Raw genomic sequence first — 26003 nt, 5'->3', positions numbered from 1 at the left:
TCTCCATAATGAACAGTGATCTGAAGTGAATTTGAATATGAAAACCATATACATATACCCTAGGCTAACAATTTTAAGGGAGCAGGAAGATGTAATTCTAGTCCTGTGCCACAGTTCTCTGAGGAGAGTGGAATGGATAAGTTTCTGCCCCATCCCACCCCCACATTCTGATTTCCTTAAGTCTCCTTTGGAGAAATATGGGGGAGAAGAGGTTAGAGACGTCTATTCTGCATCACTTCAAGTCACAAAACTTCAAGCCTCATGTGGGGGGGACAGTCCTTGCTACATTTCCAAGGAGGACAACTTTGAAATACTGTCTTTGCTTCCAATTCCACTGAAACCTTTGAATAGTGGTTAAATCAAAGAAAAAAAACCTGACAAAACATGATGTAAAAAATTCAAGAGGTAAAAATAGTCCCAAAATTTACTTTTAAAATTACTAGAAATGATGGAAAACTAGCAGAGGATCAAATAAATTAGAAAATAAATGTAAATAAAAAAAGATATTCAATTGGGGGAAATCATAGGAAGGATAAAAATTTCTAAAATAAATTTATTTCATAAAAGAAATCTAGGTGATGTAAAAATAAAAGAAAACAATAAAATTTATTTTAAAAATAGAAAAAAGAGAAGGATGCTTTGCAACTGTAGTTCTTGCTTTGCTTGAGTTAATGCCTCTGCTTAAGAAATAGAAAAAAAGAGAAGATGCATAAGAAACTAAAAAAGGAAGATTCAGGGAACCCCATTGTACCTCCAACTCATGTGCATCTTTGATTGAAGAGCTGGGTTCAACATTGTTAATGGCATCATGAGGACTTGAACCAGGGATTTTGGTGGACATGTTTTCTTCTTCCTTCTTCTTTGAGGAGAGACATAGAGACAAAAGATCATAAATATTGAACACGATAAATATTACCATCAATAACCAATACCCCCGAAACAGAATGGAAACAACAAAGATAATATCCTATGGTTTAGTAAAACACTTTCCCCAGAAGAGATTGGTCCACTAGAGACCGCAAAGATCTCAACTGGATTTTCCTGAGATTCATTAAGCTACTTCCCATGCTTGGCCTCATCTGAGCTACCATGTACAGGCTGTAAGTTATGTGCAGAGGAAAAACTAACGTACAAAAAATAAAAAATGAAAAGAAAGAAAACCATTGATTTTAGTGACTTTGTCTATGAACGGGGAATCAAGATGATGCGGCATCTATCCTCATTTCTGTCTTTTCACTTGATTAAAAAAAAAGAATGGTAGAAACAGAAAACAGGAATATGGAGGTGAAAAAGTAAATATCAAAGCAAAATTGAAAGATAAAAAAGACTTGTAAGCTTTAAAAATTAATTTAATTTAATTTTGAATTTAAATAACAAGAAGATTATTTTCATATATGTGGTAGCACAAAAGGTGATATGTAAAAACATTAATCTTTACTGCATATTATTTACTTTTTAAAAAAGTATGTCTTTTCTATGCTACCTTAAAAAGCTGTCCTGTTTGCCTGTTCATCCTTATAAACTTCTTTCACTTTTTTCTTCTGTGCATCTAAAATATGCTTTAGTCATTTTTTTTTGAGCATTACTATTACTAATATCTCTGTCATATTGTTCCACCAAATAAAAAGCTTGGCAAGAGAAGGGAGAGAAAAAAACCCCGTGTAACAAATAAGCAGAGTCAAGCAAAATGAATGCCAGGAACCATGCCCCTCAAATATACGTTTCTTCCTCCCCCTTTCTCCACCTCCACCTCCAACATCTCTCTACAAGAGTGGTACTTCTATTTATTAGGTCTTTCTCTGGATCTAGATAACATCTTCCTTAATATGTCCTTTGTAATTACAAATTTGGGTATTTGTAATAGACAAAATGACTTATTCACTCAAAGTTGTTCTTAAAACAATATTGCTGTTACTGCAAACAATATTCTCTTGGTTCTGCTCTCCATGTTTTTTTAAGATCCTTGAGCTCATCATTTCTTATAAAATAGTAGTATTCCATCACATCATACAACACAACTTGTTCAGCCATTCCCCAGATGACAGGCATCCCTGCAATTTCAAGTACTTTGCCACCATGAAGACAGCTACCATAATAAATATTTCAGAACATATAGATTCTTTGCTTTTTTCCCTAGTCATCTTGGGAAAGAGATCTATACTGATATTGTTGGGCCAAAAAGTATTGACAGTTTAATAACTCTTTGGGCATAATTCCAGATTGTTGTCCAAAATGTTTAGATCAGTTCACAATATTAAAATTATCTCTCTTTAAGCTATCTTCCAGGTCAGTTATTTTTCCAATGTGACAGTTCATATATTCTTCCATGTTTTTCATTCTTTTGATCTTGCTTTATTGTTTCTTAATGTCTCAAGGAATCATTAGCTTCCACTTGCTTAAAATTTTAATTTTCAAGGAATTATTTTCTGCAGAGAGCTTGCGTAACTCCTTTTCCACTTGGTCAATTCTACTTTTAAAGGAGTTGTTTTCTTCAATGAATTTTTGTACATCTTTTCCTTTTATTTGTCATTGTTTTATTGAGTGTTGACTCCTTTTTTATGATTCTCTTGCATCACTCTGATTTTCCTGTTTTGGGCCTGAGACCAATTCACATTTTTCTTTGAGAGTTCACATATAGGTATGTCTACTTCTGAGTTCATGTTTTGAACATCCCTGTCACCACAGTAATTTTCTGTGGTCAGGAGTTGGCTGCTCACTTGTCCAGAAGCTGCCTGGTCTGTACTGTGCTCCCCCTTTATCCATGTGAGATAGACATTTCTTGCTGAACATCTAAATTGTCTGGGCTGGAAAACTATTTTACCCCACCCTTGTGTTGGTTCTGGCCTTACAGAAGGAATTATTTTCTAGGTTTTTGGAGGCAAATTTGGGAGTGCTCTGGTGAGTTCCTTCTTTAGTTCCTCATCTTGACTCCACCCCCTAGATTTGAAGCCAGTCAGGAATTTCTGCAATGTGTATGAAAGCGTTTGAAATATAAATTGAGTTAAAAGGATTTGGCAGTGGTTTTAAGGCTGGAACTGAAAGAGAAGGATTTTTATTTCCTTGCCAAATGAATACAGAATCTGAAATTGCGAGATTATTTCTGACTCTAAACGGAGTTTTGGCTGTGACACACTTAAATTTTAGTCGGAGGTGAAAAGGCAGAACAAGGAATAAGTAGGACTGCTGCTTGGGACTCAAGGTGGTATACTGTATACAGTTTCAGACTTGAAGTCAGGAAGCACCTGAGTTGAAGGACCTACCTAAGATACTTACTATATGTGTATCCTGAAGAAAGTCACTTAACTTCTCTCTGCTTATGTTTCTACATTTGTAAAATGAGAATTATAATAACACCTGCATCACATGGTTGTTGCAAGCAATAAATTAAATGAGATCACATATGTAAAGCACTTCAAACCTTCAAGTGCTATATGAATGGTAACTATTAATTCTATTACTATTATTCTGGGGAGGATAGTAATGGATGACTTTTCCTGCCCCCTATAACATTAGATGTTATACATATATAGATGTTAACATTCTCCTAGGAGAATGATGTTTGAATTGGTATGAACAGAAAAATGTCTAAGGACTGAAAGCCAAGATACATATGGAAATGGTCATAGTGATCTCAATTGTCCTCCATTCATTCAAGGCACTACCTCCTATTACATCAATAGAATTTGTGGAGATGATTTTTGAGACATAATTGGTTGTCTCTGAATGCTTGTGGAATATATGGGAAGAGTCAAAGGGTTGCATAGAGGCAAATGTTCTGATTTTTAAAAGTGGGAAAGGTCAATTCTTTGAACTGTAGATGAGCAAATTTACTAGGATTGTTGAAAAACATTCCAGAATAAATGGATGAAAGATAAGCTATAATCACTAACATACTACATGGGCCTAGTGAAAACAAATGAAATCCAAGGTAACCCAGCGAGTCTGTCCCCCAGTCTTCTCTGTCCCTGCTTTTGCAGTGACGTCAAATATTGACCTTGTGATTCAATGAAACCCTTTAATCTGTTTTTCTTTTCAGATTAATTTATATCTCTCCTAGTTTGAAAAGCTGAGTTTTTGCACCCAAGTTTAAAATTTAATTTATCTCTATGAAATATGAACTTAATAGATTTGGCCAAATGTAGTGTGTAAATCTTTTTTTTTTCATTCTGGCATCTAGCAGGTTATTGCACTTTAAACTTTGTGCGATCTTCAAATTTGAGTGGCATGCCAGCCATGCTTTTATCCAACTCATTGAATAAAATATTACATAACAGAGGATGAAACATAAATCTGTGGATTAGGGACCTTTTTACCAGATGACATAAAAGTATATGAGTTGTCTTTGTTTTGGATGTTAATACAATTGTCTATTGATTAGCTCACATCTCTTCCATACTGTTGGCAACAATATTGTTGTCAAATGATTCACTAATATCAAATTAAACTGTCCATATACTTCATTTGATCACTTAGTCTAATAATCATGTGAAAAATTAAGAGTATCTGTTTGGTACAGTTTATGACAAAACTTTGTGAGCTCTGTGTAATCATCACTGCCTTTGATAAATTTGATAAATTTTTTATTGATGGGTGATCAATAGACTTTTGCCCATCTACTCTTCTGTAGTATATATATATCTCCACATTCTTTAAAAAAAATCAGTTCACAGTAGCTTAACAATCCCATACACTTATTCTTTCTGTACCATAAGATGTGTACATCTGTAGATTTTAATTGTCTATTGAAAGTCAAAAGCCCATTGATCATCAGTTGACTTTTCTTGGATTTTAATTCTCTATTAGCCATTTTTCTTCAATCATTTACCATTCACAGATAATTTTCTTTGGCAGGAAATCAGAAACAAAGCCAGTGTTGAAAGTTTCTGGCTTCTCTCTTTTATGTCTTGTTCTTTTCCTCTCCTCTCTGGGCAGTGGTTCTATCCCTTCTTTGTTTCTACTCTTTTTTACAAATCTCTCACCTAAGTGCCTAAGGCCCTGGAGCCATAGTTTCCGAGAAGGGCACCTTTGAAATGTTATCTCCCACTTCCATTGCCACCTTTAAGTAGAATTAGTGATTAAATCAATGGAAAAAAAATCCGATGAAAGCATATGATATGGACAATTTGAAAGACGAAAGCTTTCTAGAAACATAACTTTAAATATTACTGGAAATTATGGGAAAATATGACAAAATATGAAAATAAAACAAATTGGAGAACAAATGCAAAAATGAAATATTCAATTTGGAGGACAAACAGTAGGAGGGACAGATTTAAAGCTCAAGTAAAAACACAAAAATATATTATAAAAGACGTAGCTGATGTAAAAACAAAACATAATAACAATATATTTAAAAAATAAAGGTAAGAGAAGGTGGGTAATAAATTAAAAGGGGAAACTTCAGGGCGCACTACTGTACCTCCAATTCATTTTCATCCTTGGTTGAAGAATGGGGTTTGGCATCAGTTATGGTATCTTCACGACTTGGACTAGGAGTGGTGGTGGGTATGCTTTCTTTTACTTTCTTCTCCTTTGAGGAAAGATGGAGAGAAAAAAGACCATAAATACTGAACAGGAAAAATATTACCATCAGTAGCCAATACAACTGAAACAGAATGAAAGCAGTAAAGGCAATACCTTATGTTTTGGTAAAGCACTTTTCACAAAGGAGATTGGTCCACTGCAGACCAAGAAAGGTCTCAAATGGATTTTACTGGGGCTCTTCAGGTTACTTTAAATGTTTGACCTCACTTTAGCCTACATATACAGGCTGTAGGTCATATGTAGAGGAATCATTGATGTACAAAAAATGCAAAAGGAGAGATAGGATCAGATACAAACTATTGGTTTTAATGATTTTGTCCATGAACACGAAATCAAGATGATGTAGCATCTATACTCATCTGTGCCTTTTCACTTGATTAAAAAAATGATACAAAGAGAAAACAGAAGTGTGGAAGTGGAAGCACAAAACAAAACTGAAAAATAGAAACTATTGATTTTTTAAAATTCATTTTATTCTGAATTTAAATAACAAAAATATTTCCAAATATACAGTAGTGCAAAAGAGGACAGCATATGAAAACATTAATCTTCACTTCATACCATTTGCTTTCTTTAAAAGTGCATGACAAATTTAACATGCTATTTTCAAAACTATCTTCTTTTTCTGTTTGTGCTTCTGAACTTCTTTCACTCTTCTGTGAATTTAAAATATGCTTTAATCACCTTTTTTGAGCATGAGTATTCCTAATTTTCCTTCTACCACATTGCCTCATCAAATAAAAAGTCCAGCAAAAGAAAGGAGAGAAAAAATCCTCGTAAACAAATAAGTATAATCAAGCTAAATGACTCTCCATAATGGCCATGACTCTCAAACGTATATCTCTTACTCCATCTTGAGTCCATAATCTCTCTACAAGAGTTGTGGCAGGGTGCATTATGGGTCCTCAAAAAACATAACTGGTTAATGAGTCTTCAAAATTTTCTTTTTCCTTTAGAGTTGTCTTTCTTGCTTCTGCTTTCTTGCTACTCTTTAAAATAATCTTTTTTTAGCATTTCTTAATGGGTAATGACATTCCTTTATGTTCATATACCAAAATATGTTGTGCCATTTCCCTTTATTCCCCTCTTCTGTGACTCTTATTTGAAATACTTTGCCCCCTTCTACCTCTCCCTTCCCCCTCTCCCAGTGACTCCCTCTTTCTCATCCCTTAATTTTAGTTTTTTGGATATCATCCTATCATACGCAGTTCTACTCATGGCTTCTCACTATATACACTTCCTCTAACTGCCTTATTTCTGATAAAGTTCTTAAGAGTTTCAAGTGTTATCTTCCCAAGTTGAAATATAAACATTTTAATCTTATTGAATCTCTTATGTTGACCCTTGTCATCCAATGAAACCCTTTAATCTATTTTTTCAAATTCATTTATGTCTTTCCTAGTTTAAAAAGTTGAGTTTTTGCACCCAAGCTTAAGATTTTTAATTGATCTCCACCAAATATGAATTTCATTGGTTTGGCCAAATATTGTAGCTTATATACATTTTTCCCACCGTGGCTTCCTTGTATCATTTTCAAATTTGATTTGTATGCCAACCAGGCTTTTATCCAATTCACTGATAAAAATATTATACAACAGAGGGCCAAGCATAAATCTCTGGCTCTCTAGGGACTTCTATACCAGATGACACAGAAGCATTTATGAATTGTCTTCATTTTGGCTGTTAATACAATTGTGTTTTGATTAGCTCACATCTTTTCCATTTTGCTGGCAAAAGATTCACTAATACCAAATTAAACTGTCCATAACCTTCCTTTGATCGTTCAGTGTAAAAACCATGTCAAAAAAATTAAGAATATCTGCCTGGTACAGTTTATGATGAAACAATATGAACTCTGTGTGATCATCACTTCCACTTTACCAGCGTTCACTAACTAATTCTTTACTGATAGGTGATTGATAGAAACTTGCCCATCTATACATGTGTAGTATGTACATCTGCAATCTTTATAAGGTCAATTGACAGGAGCTCAACGATCTCATCAACTTATTCTTTCTGTACCCTGGGATGTGATTCATTTATACCTGTGGACTTTAATTCTCAATTGAAAGTCAAGAGCACATTGACCATCAATTGACTTTTCTTGGATTTCATTTCTCTATTAGCCATTTTTCTTCAATTATTTACCACTCACAGATAATTTTCTTTGGCAGGAAATCATTAGTAAAGCCAGTGTTGAAACCTTCTGGCTTCCGTCTGTTATGTCTTGATCTTTTCCTTTCCACCCTGGGCAGTGGTTGTATCCCTTCTTTGATTCTACCCTCTTTCACAAATCTCTTACTTGAGTTGTATCCTCATTGCCTAAGGCCCAGAAGCTATAGTTCCAAAGGACATTTTTGAAATGTTATCTCTGGAGCCCTAAGCTCTTCCACCCAGCATGCACTTGTCTCCTTCTTGCCTCCAGGTGCTCCTCCTCCTCCTCTCTTTCTTAAGGGTTTTTAAACTTGACACTTCAAAGTTCGCCACAGACGATAATATTGCTGCTCTCATGGTTGACAATGGCTCTGGAATGTGCAAAGCTGGTTTTGCCGGAGACGATGCCCCTTAAGTTGTCTTCCCTTCCATTGTTGGGTGCCCCAGACATCAGGGTGTGATGGTAAGTATGGTCCAGAAAGACAGCTACACGGGGGATGAGGCCCAGAGCAAGAGAGGTATTCTGACCCTGAAGTACTCCATTGAATATGGTATTGTCATCAACTGGGATGAGATGGAGAAGATCTGGCATTATACTTTCTACAATGAGCTCCATGTGGCCTCTGAAAAGCACCCTGTGCTGTTCACAGAAGCCTCTCTGAACCCCAAGGGCAACAGAGAAAAGATGACTCAGATTATGTTTGAGACCTTCAATACCCCAGCCATGTATATTGCCATCCAGGCTGTGCTGTCCCTGTATGCCTCTGGCCATACCACTGGTATTGTGATGGACTCTGGTGATGGTATGACCCACACTGTGCCCATCTACAAAGGTTATGCCCTTCCCAATGTCATTTTCCATCTGGATCTGGTTGACTGTGATCTGATGGACTACCTCATGAAGATCCTGACTGAGAGGGGGTACAACTTCACCACCACAGCTGAGATGAAAATCATGCATGACATCAAGTAGAAGCTGTGTTATGTCACCCTAGATTTTGAGCAGGAGATGGCTACTGCTGCATCTAGCTCCTGTCAGGAAAAGAACTATGAGCTCCCTGATGGCCAAGTTATCACCACTGACAATGAGAGTTTCCAATCCCCAGAAGCTCTATTCCAGTCATCTTTCTTAGGTATGGAATCCGGTGGAATCTATGAAACTACCTTCAACTCAATCATGAAGTGTGATGTTGACATCTGTAAGGATTTTTATGCCAATGCCACATTGTCTGGTGATACCACCATGTACCCAGGCATTGCCAACAGGATGCAGAAGGAGATTACAGTCTTAGCTCTCAGCACAATGAAAATCAAGATCATTGCCCCACCTGAGCACAAATTCTCTGTCTGGATTGGAGGCTCCATCTCTTTCCACCTTTCAGCAGATGTGAATCAGCAAGAAGGAGTATGATGAATCTGGGCCCTCCATTGTCCACCACACAAATGCTTCTAAATGGACTGTGGGTTTTTTCATTTTTTTTTTTGGTCTAAAGAGTGTGACATGATAATTGCCCCCCCAAAAGAGATGAGATTGGCCATGGCTTTATTTGAGGGTTTTTTTTCCCTCTTGACTCAACATTTAAAAACTGGAATGGTGAAGGTGTTAGGCAGTCTAAGCATGTTGGAGGCAAACATCCCCAAAGTTCTACAGTGCGTCTTCAGGACTCTGATTGTACGTTTGTTATTTTTTTTTAATAGTCATTCCAAATATTGTATAATGCACTGTTACAGAGTTACAAGCTTTTGTGAAGGCTAGAGCTAAGTAACAAAAATCCAGATGGGGAGTGGGGAGAGAGAAAGGTACTAGTATTGCTTTACGTGTAAATTATGTAATCCTTTTTTTTTTTAAAAAAAACCTTTTGTATCTTCTGCCTTAATACTTGTTCCTTTTTGTTTTAAATTGTCACCCATATTGAATAACCCCCTAAATTCCCTCCCTGCCCCCGACATAGATGTGAATGAAGACTTCATAATCTCCCTGAGAGTTTTATGAGATTAGTACTAGTACTTGGGGGAGTAGAGGAGCTTTATCTGTACACTGACTTAAGGGCAGTTCAAATAAAAGTGCACACGTTAAAGATAAAAAAAAGAAATGTTATCTCTGCTCCCACTTCCACTGACACCCCTAAATAGAGTGATTAAATCAATGGAAAAAATCTGATGAAAGCATATGATGTGAAAACTTTGAAAGGTAAAAAAAAGTCTTCCAGAAACAAAACTGTAAACATTCTTGGAAACGATGGGAAAATACCAGACAATAAAATAAGTTGAAGAAGAAATACAGAAATGAAATGTTCAATCTGAAGGGAGAAGAGTAGAAGGGACAGATTTTAAATTCACGTAAAAACAAAAAAAATCTTTTATAAAAGAGATGTAGCTGATGTAAAACATTTAAAATGAAGTGGTCATACATAATAAATTATGGTTTCATATGCAATCATTCTTTTTTTATAATACATTATGGAAATGCTTATTTTATTCCATAAATTAAAAAGAAAATAATTTAAAAATCTTTAAAAACAACTATTGGATTACCTGAAGGATGTAATCAAAGAACCTAGACATCATTTTCCAATAAATTATAATGAAAGACTGCCCTGATATCTTAGAACCAGAGGATAAAGCAGAAATTGAAAGAATCTACCAATTACCTCCTGAAAGAAATTCCCAAATGAAAACTCCCAGGATTATTAGAACCAAAATTTCTGAATTCCCTGGTCAAGGAGAAAATACTTCAAGCAGCCGGAAAGAAATCATGCAAATATCATCAGCTTTGACATTAAACCAAGAATCACCTACCCAGCAAAAATGAGTATCCTTCTCCAGTTCATTTTATAAACGAAGAAACTGAAGGAAACAGAGTTAAGTGACTTGCCCAGGGTCACACAGCTTGAATATGACTGAAACCTGATTTGAACTCAGGAAGATGTCTATCTCACTCTATCCACTTTGCCACCTATCTTTTACCTTTTAGAATATAGTATTTCAAAATCTCTTTGTAGTAGAAATTGCTGTTTTAAGCATTTCTTACTATGTACTTGAATTACTTCTTTCTGGTTGCTTGCTGTGTTTTTTCTCTAATGCAAGAGCTCTGGATTTTGTATATAATATTACTGGAGCTTTTTCTTTTGGGGATTCTTGCAGGAGGACATTGATGGATTTTTTTCAGTCTTCCCAGATTATATAGTGCTTTCACTTTTGTAAGATGCTTTACAAATGCCTCATCTGATCTTTCCAACAACTGTGAAAGGAAGTTCTTATTATTTTATGTCCATTTTACAGAAGAGGAAATTGATATAGCCGAAGGTTAAGTGACTTGCCCTGGTTCACACAGATGGTAAGTACCAGAGGCTAGAATTCAACTCAAGTCTTCCTGACCCCAGGTTTGGCACCCTATTCACAGTGCCACCTAGTACTAATAGACTGTGGCTGTTTTAATTTTATGATTTCTCCCCCTCACTAAATATAGTGAGTTTTCAGAAACCATATTTTCAGAAGTCAATGATCTCTGCTTGGCCTGTTTTCCAAGTGAATTAAAAATATAACTAACATCTTACATTTTTAAATTTTTTTTCAATCTTTGTTTTCTTAAGTGTCTTTTTAATCTAACAGATTTGTTGATTTCTTTTTATTCTATTTAATTTTTCTAGTTTCCAGTCAGGAATTTCTGCGATGAATATAAGCACTTAAAGAGCTTGAGATATTATATGATAAGATAAAAAATTTGGCAATGGTTTTTGAGGCTAGGGCTGAAGTAGCAGAATTTTTCTTTCCTTGCCTAGTGAATAGAGAATTTGAAGATAAGAGATCATTTTGGATGTCAAAATGGACTTTAGATTCTAATTTTAGATGGAGATAAAGAGGAAGATCAAGGAATAAGTAGGACTGCTGCCTGGAACTCAAGGTGGTATAGTGTGTAGAGTTTCTGACTTGAAGTCAGGAAGACCTGAGTTGAAGGACCTACATCAGAAACTTCCAATATGTGTATCCTGAGGAAATCACTTAACTTCTCTCTGTTTTAAATTTAAACTTTCTTGGTTCCATTTCCATTGCCACCTCTATGTAGAAGTAGTGATTAAATCAATGGAAAAAAAATCTCGTGAAAGCATATGATGTGAAAGATTTGAAAGGTAAACGTCCTCCAGAAACATAATTTTAAACATTATTGAAAATGATGGGAATATACCAGACAATAAAAGAAATTGGAGAAGAAATGCAAAAATGAAATATTCAATTTGGAGGGGGGAACAGTAGGAGGGACAGAGTCAAATTCATTTAAACAAGTTTATTTTATAAATGAGATGTAGCTGATGTAAAAACAAAGATAAAATTTATTTAAAAATTAGAAATAAGAGAAAATGATTAATAAATTAAAAATGGAAGCTTCATGGAAAACTACTGTACCTCCAATTCATTTATATCCTTGGTTGAAGAACTTGGTTCAGCATTGGTTATGGCATCATCAGGATTTGAACTAGGGACGGTGGTGGATGTGCTTTCTTCTTTCCTCTCCTTTGAGAAAAGACATAGACAAAAAAGACAATAAATACTTAACACGATAAGTATTACTGTCAATAGTCAATACAACCTATACAGAAAGAAGCCACAAAGACAATGTCATAGAGTTTGGCAAAGCGCTTTCCCCAGAAGAGACTGGTTCACTGGAGACCAAGAAAGGTCTCGATTGGATTTTCTTGGGGTTCCTCAGGTTATTTCCAATGCTTGGCCTCACCTCAGCTTACTTATATAGACTGTAGGTCATATGTAGAGGAAACACTGATGTACAAAAAAATAAAAAATGAGAGAATCACATACAATTAGTAGCTTTGTCCAGAACAGAAAATGAAGATGATGTGTCATCTATACTCATTTCTGTCTTATTATTTCATTCATAAAAAACAAGAAACAGGAATGTGGAGGTGGAAGAGCAAATGTTAAAGTAAAATTGAAAGAAAAGATAAAATAATTTTTATTCATTTTTTAAAAAATTAATTTGATTTTCTTATTAAAATATTTTCTTAAAAAAGCATATATATAACTTCTACATGTTACTTTCAAAGCTGTTCTGCTTTCCTTTTCTTCTTAACTTTCTTCACTGTTCTCTTTTGTGCATTTAAAATAAGGTTTAATGATCTTTGTTGGCATTTCTATTGCTAAGCTCTCCTTTTACCATGTTATGCCACAAAACAAAACAAAACAAAACAAAACCCTACAAGAGAAAGGAGAGAAAAAAATTCCTTGTAACAAATAAGCATAGTCAAGCAGTGTTCATGCCCCTAGTATATCACTTTTTGCATCTCTAGTTCATCGTTTCTCAGCAAGAGAGAGATTGCCTGCCTCACTGGTCCTCAGCAAACATAGTTGGTCATTGAGTCTTCAAGGTTTTGTTTTTCCTTCAGAGTTGTCCTTGCTTCTGGTCACTTCTCACTTTGTATAAGTTTAGACTACCCAGTACTCTCTGACATGGTCTCATCATCTCTTATGGTACAATAGTATTTCATTACATTTATATAATACAATTTGTTGAGCCATTTTCCAATTGTTTGTCATCTTAGGTTGTAGTAATAGTAGTAGCAGTGGGGGCAGCTAGGTGGTGCAGTGGATAGAGTACCAGTGCAGGAATCAGGAGGACCTGAGTTCAAATCTCACCTGAGGCTTTTGACACTCACTAGCTGTGTGACCTTGGGCAAGTCACTTCACCCCAATTGCCTCATCCTGGGTCGTCTCCAGTCATCCTGAGGAATATCTGGTCACTGGATTCAGATGGCCCTGGAGAAGTGAGGCTGGTAACCTGCACAGCCCTCACTCAAAACAAAGTCAAGTGCAAGTCATGTCATTATTTCTCTGATGGCGTGGTCTTCTTTGGCAATGAAGGACGAACACACAGTAGTACTAGTAAATAGTAGTAGTAGTAGTACTAGTAGTAGTTGTCCCCCTTTTCTCTCTCACTATCTCTCACTCTCTCAGTCTCCTCTCTCTCTGTCTCTCTCCTTTTATATCTCTCTCCTTTTCTCTCTTTTTCCTTCTCTTTCTTTCTCCCTTCCCCCCTCCTTTTCTTTCACCCCATTTTAATATCCTTTCATGATTAGGAAATGTGTTTTGCTGGCAACTATTCCCTTCTGGGTATTATCCTTTCTCTTTACCTCTCTCCTCCCACCCCTCAATTCTCTAATTCTTTCTCTGTTGAATTGGATGTATTTCCATACCAAATTGCCTGTGTTATGCATGTTCAGTCCTCTGAATGTTTTATATAAGAATGAAGTTTAACTGATGGTTGTTTCCAGTCCCCTCATGTATACTTTTTTATTCTCACTCACAGTTATGAGAAATTCTTCCTCTTTTCTACACAAGTATATTCCTTACACTCTCCTTTTTTCCCATCAAACCCTCAGAACAGAATTCATCTGTCACTCGTTCTATTTTTCTTTGTCATGTTGTCTCAGTTCCCACTTCTACTGACATGTCTGAACAGAGATACTGAGCAAATCAAGGAAAAATTTAACTATTTAATGTACAAAATTTAAGAGACACAAGTTTTTCAGAAATTATATAACATTATATAATAACATTGTGAAGAAAAAATTCCCCACAAGCACTAAAACAAGAAATTCCTTCTTAGAAATGCAAATAACATTTAGAACAATGACAATATCTGTTAAATGTCTTCAAAGAATTTAGGGGAAAGGAATACAGTTGAATACAAATATATCAAGGTAAAGTTGCAATAATTAAACACAGACTCTTGTGAACAGAAAGACTTAGATTAGTTGGTCCAAGTGAAACCTAAAAAGGAATTAGTTATAGTACATCTGATATGTGGTCACTGAGCCTCCCCCTGGAAAAATCTGTCCAAAAAAACCTATCTCCCAATATAATCCATTTTATTTTGCATTATAGAGCTTCACTAATCATATTTCTACATACATATCTACATAGAGAGACTGATTCATCCATAGATATTCATAGAATTTAAAGATCTATATTCTATTTTGACGTATGCATTTTCAAGTTTTTCTGAATAAAAGATAAGCTTCTAACACAGGTAATGCTTGATTTTATTTTGTCTGTGAGAAATCCTTCTAAAAATCTGCCATTATCAGTAATGAAGTAACCTGGCTATTTAATGTATTTTTATTTTTCTTCATATCCTTCTATTTTTTCAGTCTTATTGATGTATTTTCTTTTTACAACACAATCATTCCCTGACATATTATCCACTTAATACTCTTACTTTCTGGCTTAACTCCATGACATCTACTCCTTTTCTACTTGAGCTATCATCTCTGCATCCCTGCCCCACTCCCAGCCAGAAACTTGGGCTCCACTTTTTGTCCCCCATTTCTCATAGGTGAGTTGTTGTCTTATCTTGCCATGGCCTAGGCCTTGACACCATGCCACCCTTGACTCCATGTACCACTTCACTTCAAGTTCCCCTTTATATGTTTCTTTCATTAGAACATAAACTCCTTGAGGGCAAGAAGTCTTTTTCTTGATTTTCTATCATAGCCCTTAGCAAAGAGCCTAACACATAGTAAGCATTTCATAAACCATCCCTCTCCCTCCCTCTCCCTCTTTTTCTCTCTCTCTCCTCCCTCCCTTTCTTTTTGTCTCTCACTTTTCTCTCAGTATTTGTCTATGTATCTGTCTACATATATATCTATGATCTATCAATGTATGCATTTATGCATCCATCTATGCATCCATCCTTCCATCCAACCATCCATCCATTTATCCTTGTAAGAAAGAGAAATAGTTCAGCAAAACCAACAAAATGATCCCATCTGACAACACATGCCACCCTCCACAGCCACAGTCTCCTGCTTCTCTCTAAGATGAAGGACATGTATTTCACCACCTTCCTCTGTGACCAAAATCTATCACTAGAATTCATGTGAGTTTGGCTGTCTTTGATCACTATTTCCCCTTATTGTATTCACTCCATTGTTCATATTTCATTTTCCACCATTTTATGCAATTTTTCATGTTTCCCTGAATTCTTCACATTCACATTCATTTCTTATGGCCCAATAGTTTTCCCATTTTACTATCCACAGATCACAATTAGTGATTGCAGCTTCTCCTTCCCTATGTGTTGTTTTCCCCCATTAGAGTATAAGCTCCTTGAGAGCAGGGACTGTCTTCCTTTTCCATCTGTATAGCTAGTACCTAGTAAAGCTTGTTGCAGTATATGGTGTAAGTTTTGGTCTAAACCTATTTTTTTTACCACATTTTCCCAGTAGTTCTTATCAAAGAGGGAGATTTCCTCCCAAGAGTTTGTGCTCTTGGATTTATTGAGCCCTGCATGATTGTGTCCTCTTCCTTCTAGGTTTTGCTTCTTTGGTCTATTTTTAAAAATAATTACCTAATTTTTTTTGATAATTATTGCTTTGGAATATTGTTTTATATCTGGTAATTCTTTTATCCTCCTCAATCTTTTTTCCCCATTCAGTTTTGGGATAGTTATAGTATTTAGCAAGTTTTCCCTTAAATCAAACAAAATCCTGCAACTCTGCTCCATTTGCTCCTAATTTTACCTTCTGTGATTGAGCAAAAAAACCCAATTTCTCCTCCATATGACAGAACCCACAATGCTTGAACACATTTATTAATTCTCCCTTCTGCCTTCCCTTTTTTTTCAAGGTAATTATCACTACTTTCTTCAAATGATCCTTCTGTGGCATGGTCTCTTGGTCTCATCCTAGTCACCAGGGCAAAATTCCCAGAGTCTGATGAGGGCAGAGGACAACAGGGTTATGTTCTGACTCATTCTGGGGACTATGCTTGTCTTAATGCAGATTTCTGGGCTGCCATGTTACATTGTTGAAGTGCATTTCTTTCCCCACTTATAGGCTGGGCAAGCTTCTAGAATGACATCTCCTAAGTAACCCTACTGAATTGTCGATGGAAGGACCCAAAAAAGTCACTTGTGGGAAGATACCATTGGCTTGGGAAATCTAACCACCATGCAAGTGGCCCCCTTGTAATGGGCCCAGGTTAAAGAGAGGGATTCCACTGCTTGGCTTTTTCATGTGAATCCCTCGGCAATTTTTATAGCTCTTAAAAAGGTGAATTAATGCGGAATGGCAGATTCTAGGGAAGTCACGATACCTGTAATTCATTTTCATCCACTGTTGTTTGATTGGATTGTTTGTGGGGCATCTTTTGTTTTAAATGGTCTTCAACTTCAAACTCAGAATCTTTATTGTACACTTTTCTCTTCTTTGGGAAGAGAGAAGAAAAAACCTCAATCATGACTTAGAACATAAACATAAACATATTTAAGAAGATCAGACGCAAAACTGAGTGTCCTGTGGTGGGTGGAGGAACAAGCAGGAGCCTGTGACCTAAAGGTCTAAAGTGGCTTATGAGGGAGAGAGCACAGGCATTTTCAAGCACTTTCTACTGCCTGCCCGCAGCTCAGCATGAAATTTTTGTGGATGACAGCAAAGAGAGCCACTGATACAAAACAACAGCTAACATTTATATAGTATGTCATATATATGATCTCATTGAGATAGGTCCTATTATTAGCTCCATTTTACAGATGAGGAAATAGAGGCACTGAGAACTTAAAACAACTTGTCCAGGTGCCTGAAGTAGAAGCTGGACTCAAATCTTCCTGACTGCAAATCCAACCCTTTATCCACTGTGCCACAGAAAAATCCCTGGGAGATGAAATCACATAGAAATATAACCTTTGCCAGCAAACTAATTTAGAAAGGACTGTTGTTACTGGCTTGGGCCTTGAACAGAAATCCAGTGCTGTCCTGTTTGGTGAGCTCCTATTAGATTTAGGAAGCAGCAGACCCCCAACCATGCTCTGTCCCAATCATCTTCCCACTTGCCCCATCTTGCTAATGGAAATCCTATCCTGAGGCTGGGTAAATTGACTGGTGAGAATTCTCCATATCTGCACAGCCTCAGACCCCAAATGTACTCTATCCTAGTCATCTTGACATTTTGACTTCTTTCGTACATGTAATTACCCTCCCATTCCACTTTCTCCTTTCTCCCACCCCAAACTAGTAATTAAATAAACTCTAATACTACTTCTAAAAATAATTGACCAACTGACTGCCCTAGAGTCCATCCACCATATTTGTGCCTTTCCAGGTCTCACTGTACTATGGCTCCTACTCCTCCAAATGTGTGGTCTTCCACCTTAGAACACAAGTCCTTCTTTCGTACTCTATCTACCTTGTAGCGTCAAATGATTAAAGACCAAACTGCCTGATATCTTTGATGGAATAAGAACTACTCCCATGCATTTGAATGCCACTAATTTTAGTCTCAAGTTTAAAGAAACCATTATGAAATAATCAGTGCCTGATGTTACTAAATCCTGTGGCCTAGTTTACTCCAAATGGTGCACTTTAATGGGAGAAAGAAGTTCAACAAAAGCCCTTGAAGACGATACTTTTTACAGCACCCTAAATATTCTGGCAAGCCCCTGCCCTTGATAAAGCAAATAGATGTACCTCAGTTAACTCAGTTGCAGAGTCTCTGGTCTTGAACTTTTTCTTTTCTTTTTTGGTTTGCTTTAATGAGTGTGATGCAATATCATTTCAATTTTCTTCTGTCACAATGGGTTCTTTAAGAGGAATGGTTGTTTTAGAAGTGGGGGATGCTAGAGAGTGCTGTCACAGACATGCTCCACGTGAACAAAGTCTGGAGAAAGTATATGAGGTGGTTTTATTGGATCAGACTGTGACATATATCTGGTTGCCTCTTAAGAAAGCTCATTTATTCAACGTTTTTAAAAATTAACAACCTTCCAACTAGTTTGTTCTTCTGACTAGTTTGAAGTTGGATTTGAGAAATGGTTTTGGATGCAACTAGATATGCTGTACGGACAATAAACTCACCATGACCTAAAAAATAAAAATAAAAAAATATGCGTTCTGTGAGGATAGAAACTATTAATCTTTTGTATTTGTATCCTTGGTACTTAGCACAATGCCTAGAACTATTCAAATATTTAATAAATGCATTTTCTTTCATTTGATTCATTCTTTAATTTATCAATTCATTCACTATTTGTTTCTACTACAACTGTTACCACTGCTAATAATATAGTAGAAACCCTGCAATATATTATGACAGGTTGCAAAAATTTAGTACTTATGGAATAGCTAAGAAGTCATGATGAAATGTTGTGATCAAAACTATATGTCAGAAACCTACTATTCATCCTGTATTAATTAACAGTTAGCTCTATACTGCAGATATAAGCACTAGTATCTTTATGAATTCACCGAATATACCCTATTGCCCTTAGAACACCATCAAAGACAGAGGTGTACGTAACTGATGAGACATAACACTGAGACATATAAAGCTAGGAACAATGTTCTTAAATGGCATTATCATACCAAATACTTATAACTTCCAAATCACATGGGATGAAAAACTCCCAAAATATAGAGATCTAGTGGGAGATATCAAAGCCATGTAGGAAATTTGAAGTGTCTCTCATCCCTGTCACCTTGTCTCCTATTGGAGTGATTCTGAGGATGCCTTTGAGAGAACCTGCAGAGGATAAGATTTTATTCAACATTTCTATCCAATGGTTTTAGTTGCCCATGCAACATTCCACTAAATATTAAATATAAAAAAATCCATAGCAAGAGAATGGCTAGTCTCAATACCATTTGCATCTGAATTCTACTGAATATGAAAATGAGAATAATATTAATAATAACTTGCATTTATATAATTGTTCAGTTCTTTTCCAATTGTGCCCAACTCTTCCTGAACCCATTTGGGGTTTTCTTGGAAGGGATACTGGAGTGCTTTGCCATTTCCTTATCCAGCTCCAGGAGGAAACTGAGGCCAACGGGGTTAAGTGACTTACCCAGGATCACTCAGCTAATAAGTGTCTGAGATCAGATTTGAACTCAAGAAGAGGAGCCTTCCTGATTCCAAGCTCAGTGCTCTATCCACTTGTATGGTGCTGTATGGTTTGTAGAGCACATCATGTAACTTGTTTCTCACAACAATATTATAAGGTAGGCATTATTGTCATTTCCATTTTATGGATGAGATAACTGAGAATTAGACAATTTAGATCAGAGAATTTTCCTTGGATTACAGAGCCAGCAAATATTCAAGGCTGGATTTGAAGCCAGGCCTTCTTGATGCAATATTTAGCGCTCTATCCCCATGATGATATTATCCTTTCTTTGGTGTTCATTTCTGTTTTTCTTTTATGTTTGTTGTTCAACAAATTATCTCTTAAGTGCATTAAATGACTGTTCTTTGTTACAGAATAAAATTATTGGGATATAAACTCATCTTCAGTAAGCTCCTTGAAAACATCTTTGGCAATGCTATGATAGGATGGCTGACGTGAAACAGCTAGGTAGTGCAGTGGATAGAGCTTTAGCCCTATTGGAGGAGTCGAGGAGACTCGAGTTCAAATCTAGTCTCAGATACTTACTGTGTGAGCTAATAAACCCAGTCAATTAGCTGGGCATGTCAGTTAACCTCTGACTTCCTCAGTTTTCTCAAATGTAAAATGGGGATAATAGCACCTACATCCCAGAGTTGTTGTAAGGACTAAATGAGACAATATTTGTAAACCATTTAGCACAATGTTTGGTACATAAAAAATGCTTAATAAATGCTTGTTCCCTTCTTCCCCCCCCCCCATTTTTGTTAGTGTGTTTCAACATCCAAAGTTTTTTCATTATAACCTTGAGACAAGAGTATTGCTAACTTGCCCCTAGTAACATAACTAACACATTTCAGAACTGAGACTTTAACCTAGGTCTCCTAACTACAAGTATAGTTCTCTTTCCATCATACATGCTATCTGACATTAATTTAGCACTTACTATGTGCAATGCATGCATGTAGGTAGAGAGTCACCCCACCTAGATGGCCGTTGAACACAGGAAGAACCTGTATGGCCACCAAGGTGGAACCAGTGATTACTGAGATGGAGATGAGAAAAACACATTCTACTTAATTGCTGTCATCATACGAGCTGCTCCAGTTGCTGCTATTTTGCTCTGATTCTTCCCCTGGGGTTAGTAAATTCTATCCATCCTCTCACTTACTCTCCTTAACCTAGGAATCCCTGACTGTCTACACTAAACCACCCAACATCCACCACCTGTTCCCTCATTCTCATCCATTTCAACCCTACACCTTTAATGTCAAACTTCTGCTCTGCCTGTCTGTTCTGAAATTATGCTTTCTGAAATTCCTGTTCAATTATTAACAAACTTCCCTCCATTTCAGATCTTCTCTTGTGCTTCTTTCATCTTCTGTTACTCACAGAGACATGATTACCCTAATTCTGAGATCTTGATAACGCCATACTTTGACTTCACTTTTCTCCATTCCCAATCTTGACCCTAGAGTTAATGAGTTCAACTTTACACTAACCTCAACCCTCCATTTCTTCCTCCCTTGTCATTCCCAGAACCTAACCTGGGATTTCTTCCACTGTCCACTTCCCAAGTACCTGTGCATGGGCTATTGAACATAGCTAGAGGAAGTCATGTGACTATAAAGAGTAAGTCCTCTCCAAATTTATGTTATCTAACCTTAACTGGGTCTTCAATGCAGCAAGGCATTTTACTCCTTTTACTTCTCCCTAATTGATTCTCTACCAAATCTTCCAAATCTTCTCTTGTCTCTTTAAGCCTCACATGCTATTTCTTCCACAACCTCAGCTGAGGATCTCACTTCCTACTATTCTCAGAAAATAGATGTTACCTGTCCTGAGCTCCCTCTCCTTCCCTTCTCATCTCACAACCTCTTAATATCATTTTCTACTTCCTCCCCCTTTCATAAGTCTCTGAATACGAGGTGAATCTCCCTCCATGCATCCTCAATGTCATACCTTCCTGTGTTCTCCAGTAGATGACACCATATCATCATATCTGTTCCTCCACTCTTCATTCTTTCCCTGTCTCCTCATTACGTTATTGCTGCCTACAAACATGCTCTATCAAGTTCAGTTGATTCGAGTTTTGTCATTTAGTTAGTAAACATTTACTAAGTGCCTACTGTGTGCCAGGGACTGTGCTAAGTGCTAAGGATACAAAAAGAGGCAAAACATTTTTGCATCTGTCCCTTCCTCTCTACCCACATATCCACCATCCCATTTCAGGTTCTCATCACCTTTTACCTGCTTTATTGTGATAAATCTCCTAATTGGTTTCCCTGCTTTGAGCTTCTCCACTACCTTATTCATTCAACTACAAAATGAACATTCCTTAAGCCTAAGACTGACCACGACCCTCCGTATTCAAGAACCTTTAATGGCTCTTAATTGCCTCCAAGACAAAATATGTATTCCTGTTTGGTCTTTCAAGCCTTTGCTAATCTAAATCCAGTCTACCCTGCCAGATTAATTACAACTTACTCTCTTTCATGTATTCCATATTCCAGTCAAAGTGGTCTGCCTGTTGCTTGTTCCCTGTGCATAGCCTGTTTCCCATCTCTGCACCTTTGCTCCTGTCTGTAATGGGGTCCCTTCCTAACCTCTGCCTTATAGAATCCGTAATTTTCTTCAAGGGATGATGATTCAAGTGCCCAGTCCTACCTGAGTCCCATCTGGATTCTTCTGAAGAGCTACAACTCTCAAACTAAGTTATTTTGTATAATATATATGTACAGCTATCCATATGCATATATATATTTATGCTACTTATCTATATTCATGTTTTTCTCCCTCCCACAAGCTTCTTGAGGGCAGGGACTGTTTAATTTTGGTCTTTGTATCCCCCAAATTTACTGCAGCTTTTGACACATAGTACATGCTTAAAGAATGATTTTTAAAAGAATGAATTAATGAAAGAATAGTAATATACTCACCAGGACCATGGGGAATATAGACGTTGGCAGGAGAATATGGTCTCTGAGTTGGCCACCATCACATTCTACTGAAATGTAGGAGGCACATTTTTTGTGAATCTGAGGAGAAAGAGGAAAGGCAGAGAGGAGAAGGGATGAGATGAAGGGAGAGAACCATCTTGGGTCCTAGACCTAAGCAGTTAGACAAGATACTCACTTAATTTCCCCAATCCCACCATACTGAATTTCTGGGGTTGCCTATGAATATCAAAGATGAGGTATGGTGAGGTTCAGGGAGGGACACTAGTGTTGCCAATTTTGTGGGCACCAAAGAACTTCCCAAAGCTGTTATCAAGCAGATGATGATGGATGGCCTTCTGTCTAATCCTGCTGCCTCAAGTTGCTATTAGAGTCCTGTCCCTTCCTTTTACCCCTGGAAGAATATTTGCATTAGGTTCTGAGATCATGGGGAAAAGTCAAACCAAGTCTCTAACTGGGATATCAGAACCAGGGTTAAGGCATCACAGATTTAGAACTGGAAAAGCCTAGTTTAACCCCCTCATTTTACAGATAAAAGAAAATGAGGGCTATGGAGTTGATTGGTTTACCCAAAGTCACACAGGGAGGACACAGCAAAGCAAAGTATTTGAATCTGGATTACCTGACTCCAACTATATTGCCTCTCATGCCCCAAGACTCAAAACCCAGGATTTTAGTGCTCTGTTGACTTTTTACAGGGAGGATTTCTTCTTTATCTCCCTTCCCAAGGGATAGAGGGTTAAAAAAAATCAAACAAGTCACTTTCTTCCAATTGGCTAGTCATTCCAGAAATGTCAGTTTTAAAAAAATTTAACATGCATCAAAAATAACAATATAATATCCATTGTAATGTAAAATCATGCAACATCTATTTCTATATTAGCCATGTTGCAAAAAAAGCAAGAAAAATGACATAAAAACAATGTGCTTCAATCTGTATTCAGAGTTCCTAAATATTCTCTCCAGAGATGGATCTCATTTTTCATATGAGTCCTTTGGAATTGTCTTGGACCATTGTTTTGATCAAAGGAGCCAAGCCTTTCACAGCTGATCATCCTGACAATGTTGCTATTAATTTGTTCAATTTTTTCTGGTTCTACTCACTTCACTTTGCATCAGTTCATGCAGATCTTGCCAGGTCTTTCTGAAGTCATCCTGCTCATCATTTTTTATAGTACAGTAATATTTCATCACAATCATATACCATAACTTGTTAAGCCATTACCCAATTCGTGGGGATCCCCTCAATTTCATATTCTTTGTTACAACAAAGAGAGTTGCTATAAATTTTTTTGATCTTTTTTCTTTTTCTTTGCTCTCTTTGAGATACAGACCTAGTAGGGGTATTGCTGGGTCAAAGCATATGCATAGTTTTATAGGCCTTTGGGCATAGTTCTAAATTTTTCTCCTATTTAATACTAAGTAGTAGTTGCTTCTCTTTTACCCAGGAATCCTGAGGGTCTTCTCCTCTTAGTTTGATTTTTTTTATTAAAGGGGCCATCCCAGGAGCAACTACTTAAAGAAGGCTATTCATTGAATGGATGTATCTCACTCAAAGTGAGAATGCTATAAGACCTTAACCTAAGAGGGCCAGGGTCTCACAGTGCATGCTGGGCCATCTCCAGTCATTCTGATGACTATCTGGCCACTGGACCCAGATGGCTCAGGAGAAGAAAGTGAGGTTGGTGACCTTGCACAGCCCTCCTTCACTCAAATCAAAGTCAGCTGCAAGTCATGTCATCCTCTTGATGTCATGATCCTCTTTGAGAACGGATAAACACAAAAACAACAATTTTTTTTCCCCTCCAGACTGGTTGGACTAGTTCACAACTCTACCAACACTACATTAATGTACCTAGTTTTCTACATCTCCTCTAGTACTTATTAGGTACCTTTTCTGTCTTGTTAACCATACTACAGTATACCTCAGAGTTGTGTTAATGAGCTTTTCTCTCATTATTAATGATTTAGAGCACTTTATATAATTATTGATAGCTTTGAATTCTTTGGAAAACTCTCTGTTTATATCCTTTGACCCTTGGGGAATGGCTTTCATTTTCTTATAAATTTAGTGAAGTTCTCTATATATTTGAGGAATGAGACTTTTTATCAGAGGAATTTGCCGTAAAACTTTCAACTTAGCAAACATTGCTAATTGTTTTGATTTTTTGATTGATTCTCTAGAGCTCTCTAGGTATGCCATCTTATCATCTGAAAAGAGTGATAGTTGTATTTCTTTGGTGCCTATTTTGATTCTTTCAGTTTTTTCTTATCTTATAGCTAATATTTTTAGTTCAATACTGAATGATGGTGGTGATAATGGTCATCTTTGCTTCATTTCTGATATCATTGGGAAAACTTTTAATTTATGCCCATTAAAGATGTTTGTTCTTGGTTTTAGATAGATACTACTTATTTTTTTTAAGAAAAACTCCATTTATTTCTGTTCTTTCTAGTGTTTTTTAATAGGAATGGGTGCTATAATTTCATCAAAAGTTTTTCATGTTTATTGATAATCATATAATTTTTGTTGTTTTTCTTATGGATGAGATCAATTACAGTTTTCATAATATTAAGCCAATCCTTCATTCTTAGTAGAAATCTTATCTAGTCATAGAGTGTGATCTTTGTGATACATTGCTGTAGTCTTATCACGGCTTTGAGACTGCAGGTTCCCCACCCCTGTCCTAGAGAATCAATCAAAAAACTACTTGAAATTAACAACTTTAGCAAAGTTGCAGGATACAAAATAAACCCACATAAATCATTAGCATTTCTATATGTACCAACATATAGATAGAAAGGGAAATTCTGTTTATAATAACTGCCCTCCTAGCACAGAGTGAATGTAAATGCTAAATAGTAACTGATTCTCTTTTGGCCAGGAACCCTGAAGGTCTTCCCCTCCCAGTTTGATTTTTTTTTTATTAAAAAGGCCTATTCACTGAATGATCATTATCTCACTCAAAGTGAGAAACTGCAAAGACATTAGCCTGAAAGGGCTAGGGTCTCCCATTGCATCCTGGACCATCTCCAGTTGTCCTGATGAATATCTGGCCACTGGACTCAGATGGCTCTGGAGGAGAAAGTGAGTTGGTGATCTTGCACAGCCCTCTCTCACTCAAATCGAAGTCAACTGCAAGTCATGCCATCATCTCCCTGATGTCATGGTCCTCTTCAAGAACAAAGGACAAATACAACAACAACAAGATAATATAAAATAACTGGGAGTCTATGTGCCAAGACAAACCCAGGAACTATATGAACATGATTATAAAATACTTTTCATGCAAATAAAAACTCAGATCTAAACAACAGGGGAAACATCAATTGCTCATGGGTAGGCTGAGCCAATATAATAAAAATAACAATTTTAATCTAAATTAATGTATCTCTCCAGAGTCACACAGATAAAACTATCAAAAAATTTTAGAGAGCTAGAAAAAATAATAACAAAA

At 36.6% G+C, this 26003-nt stretch overlaps 1 protein-coding gene across 21 annotated transcripts in view; it reads right to left on the bottom strand.

Annotated features, from left to right (window-relative positions):
* Window positions 1-26003, bottom strand: part of DGKG (diacylglycerol kinase gamma) — a 273063-nt gene that overhangs the window by 163827 nt on the left and 83233 nt on the right. For 16 of the 21 annotated variants that reach the window (XR_011973966.1, XM_072640377.1, XM_072640378.1 and 13 more), the window contains 4 exons: window positions 22528-22626; window positions 12103-12210; window positions 5420-5530; window positions 752-859 (listed from right to left, as the gene is read on the bottom strand). Coding sequence is in view for 19 of the 21 variants with exons in the window: in XM_072640377.1 (XP_072496478.1) it covers window positions 752-859; window positions 5420-5530; window positions 12103-12210; window positions 22528-22626 (426 nt within the window). In the remaining 2 variants the exon portion in view is untranslated. Of the gene's footprint in view, window positions 1-751; window positions 860-5419; window positions 5531-12102; window positions 12211-16806; window positions 16918-18176; window positions 18533-22527; window positions 22627-26003 lie in introns of those variants that run through there. The other 5 variants (XM_072640384.1, XM_072640381.1, XM_072640386.1 and 2 more) reach the window with 3 other exon arrangements.

This window comes from Notamacropus eugenii, chromosome 2 (genome assembly GCF_028372415.1).
Source record: "Notamacropus eugenii isolate mMacEug1 chromosome 2, mMacEug1.pri_v2, whole genome shotgun sequence".
Lineage (NCBI taxonomy): Eukaryota > Metazoa > Chordata > Mammalia > Diprotodontia > Macropodidae > Notamacropus > Notamacropus eugenii.
This window is presented reverse-complemented; position numbering and strand designations above follow the sequence as displayed.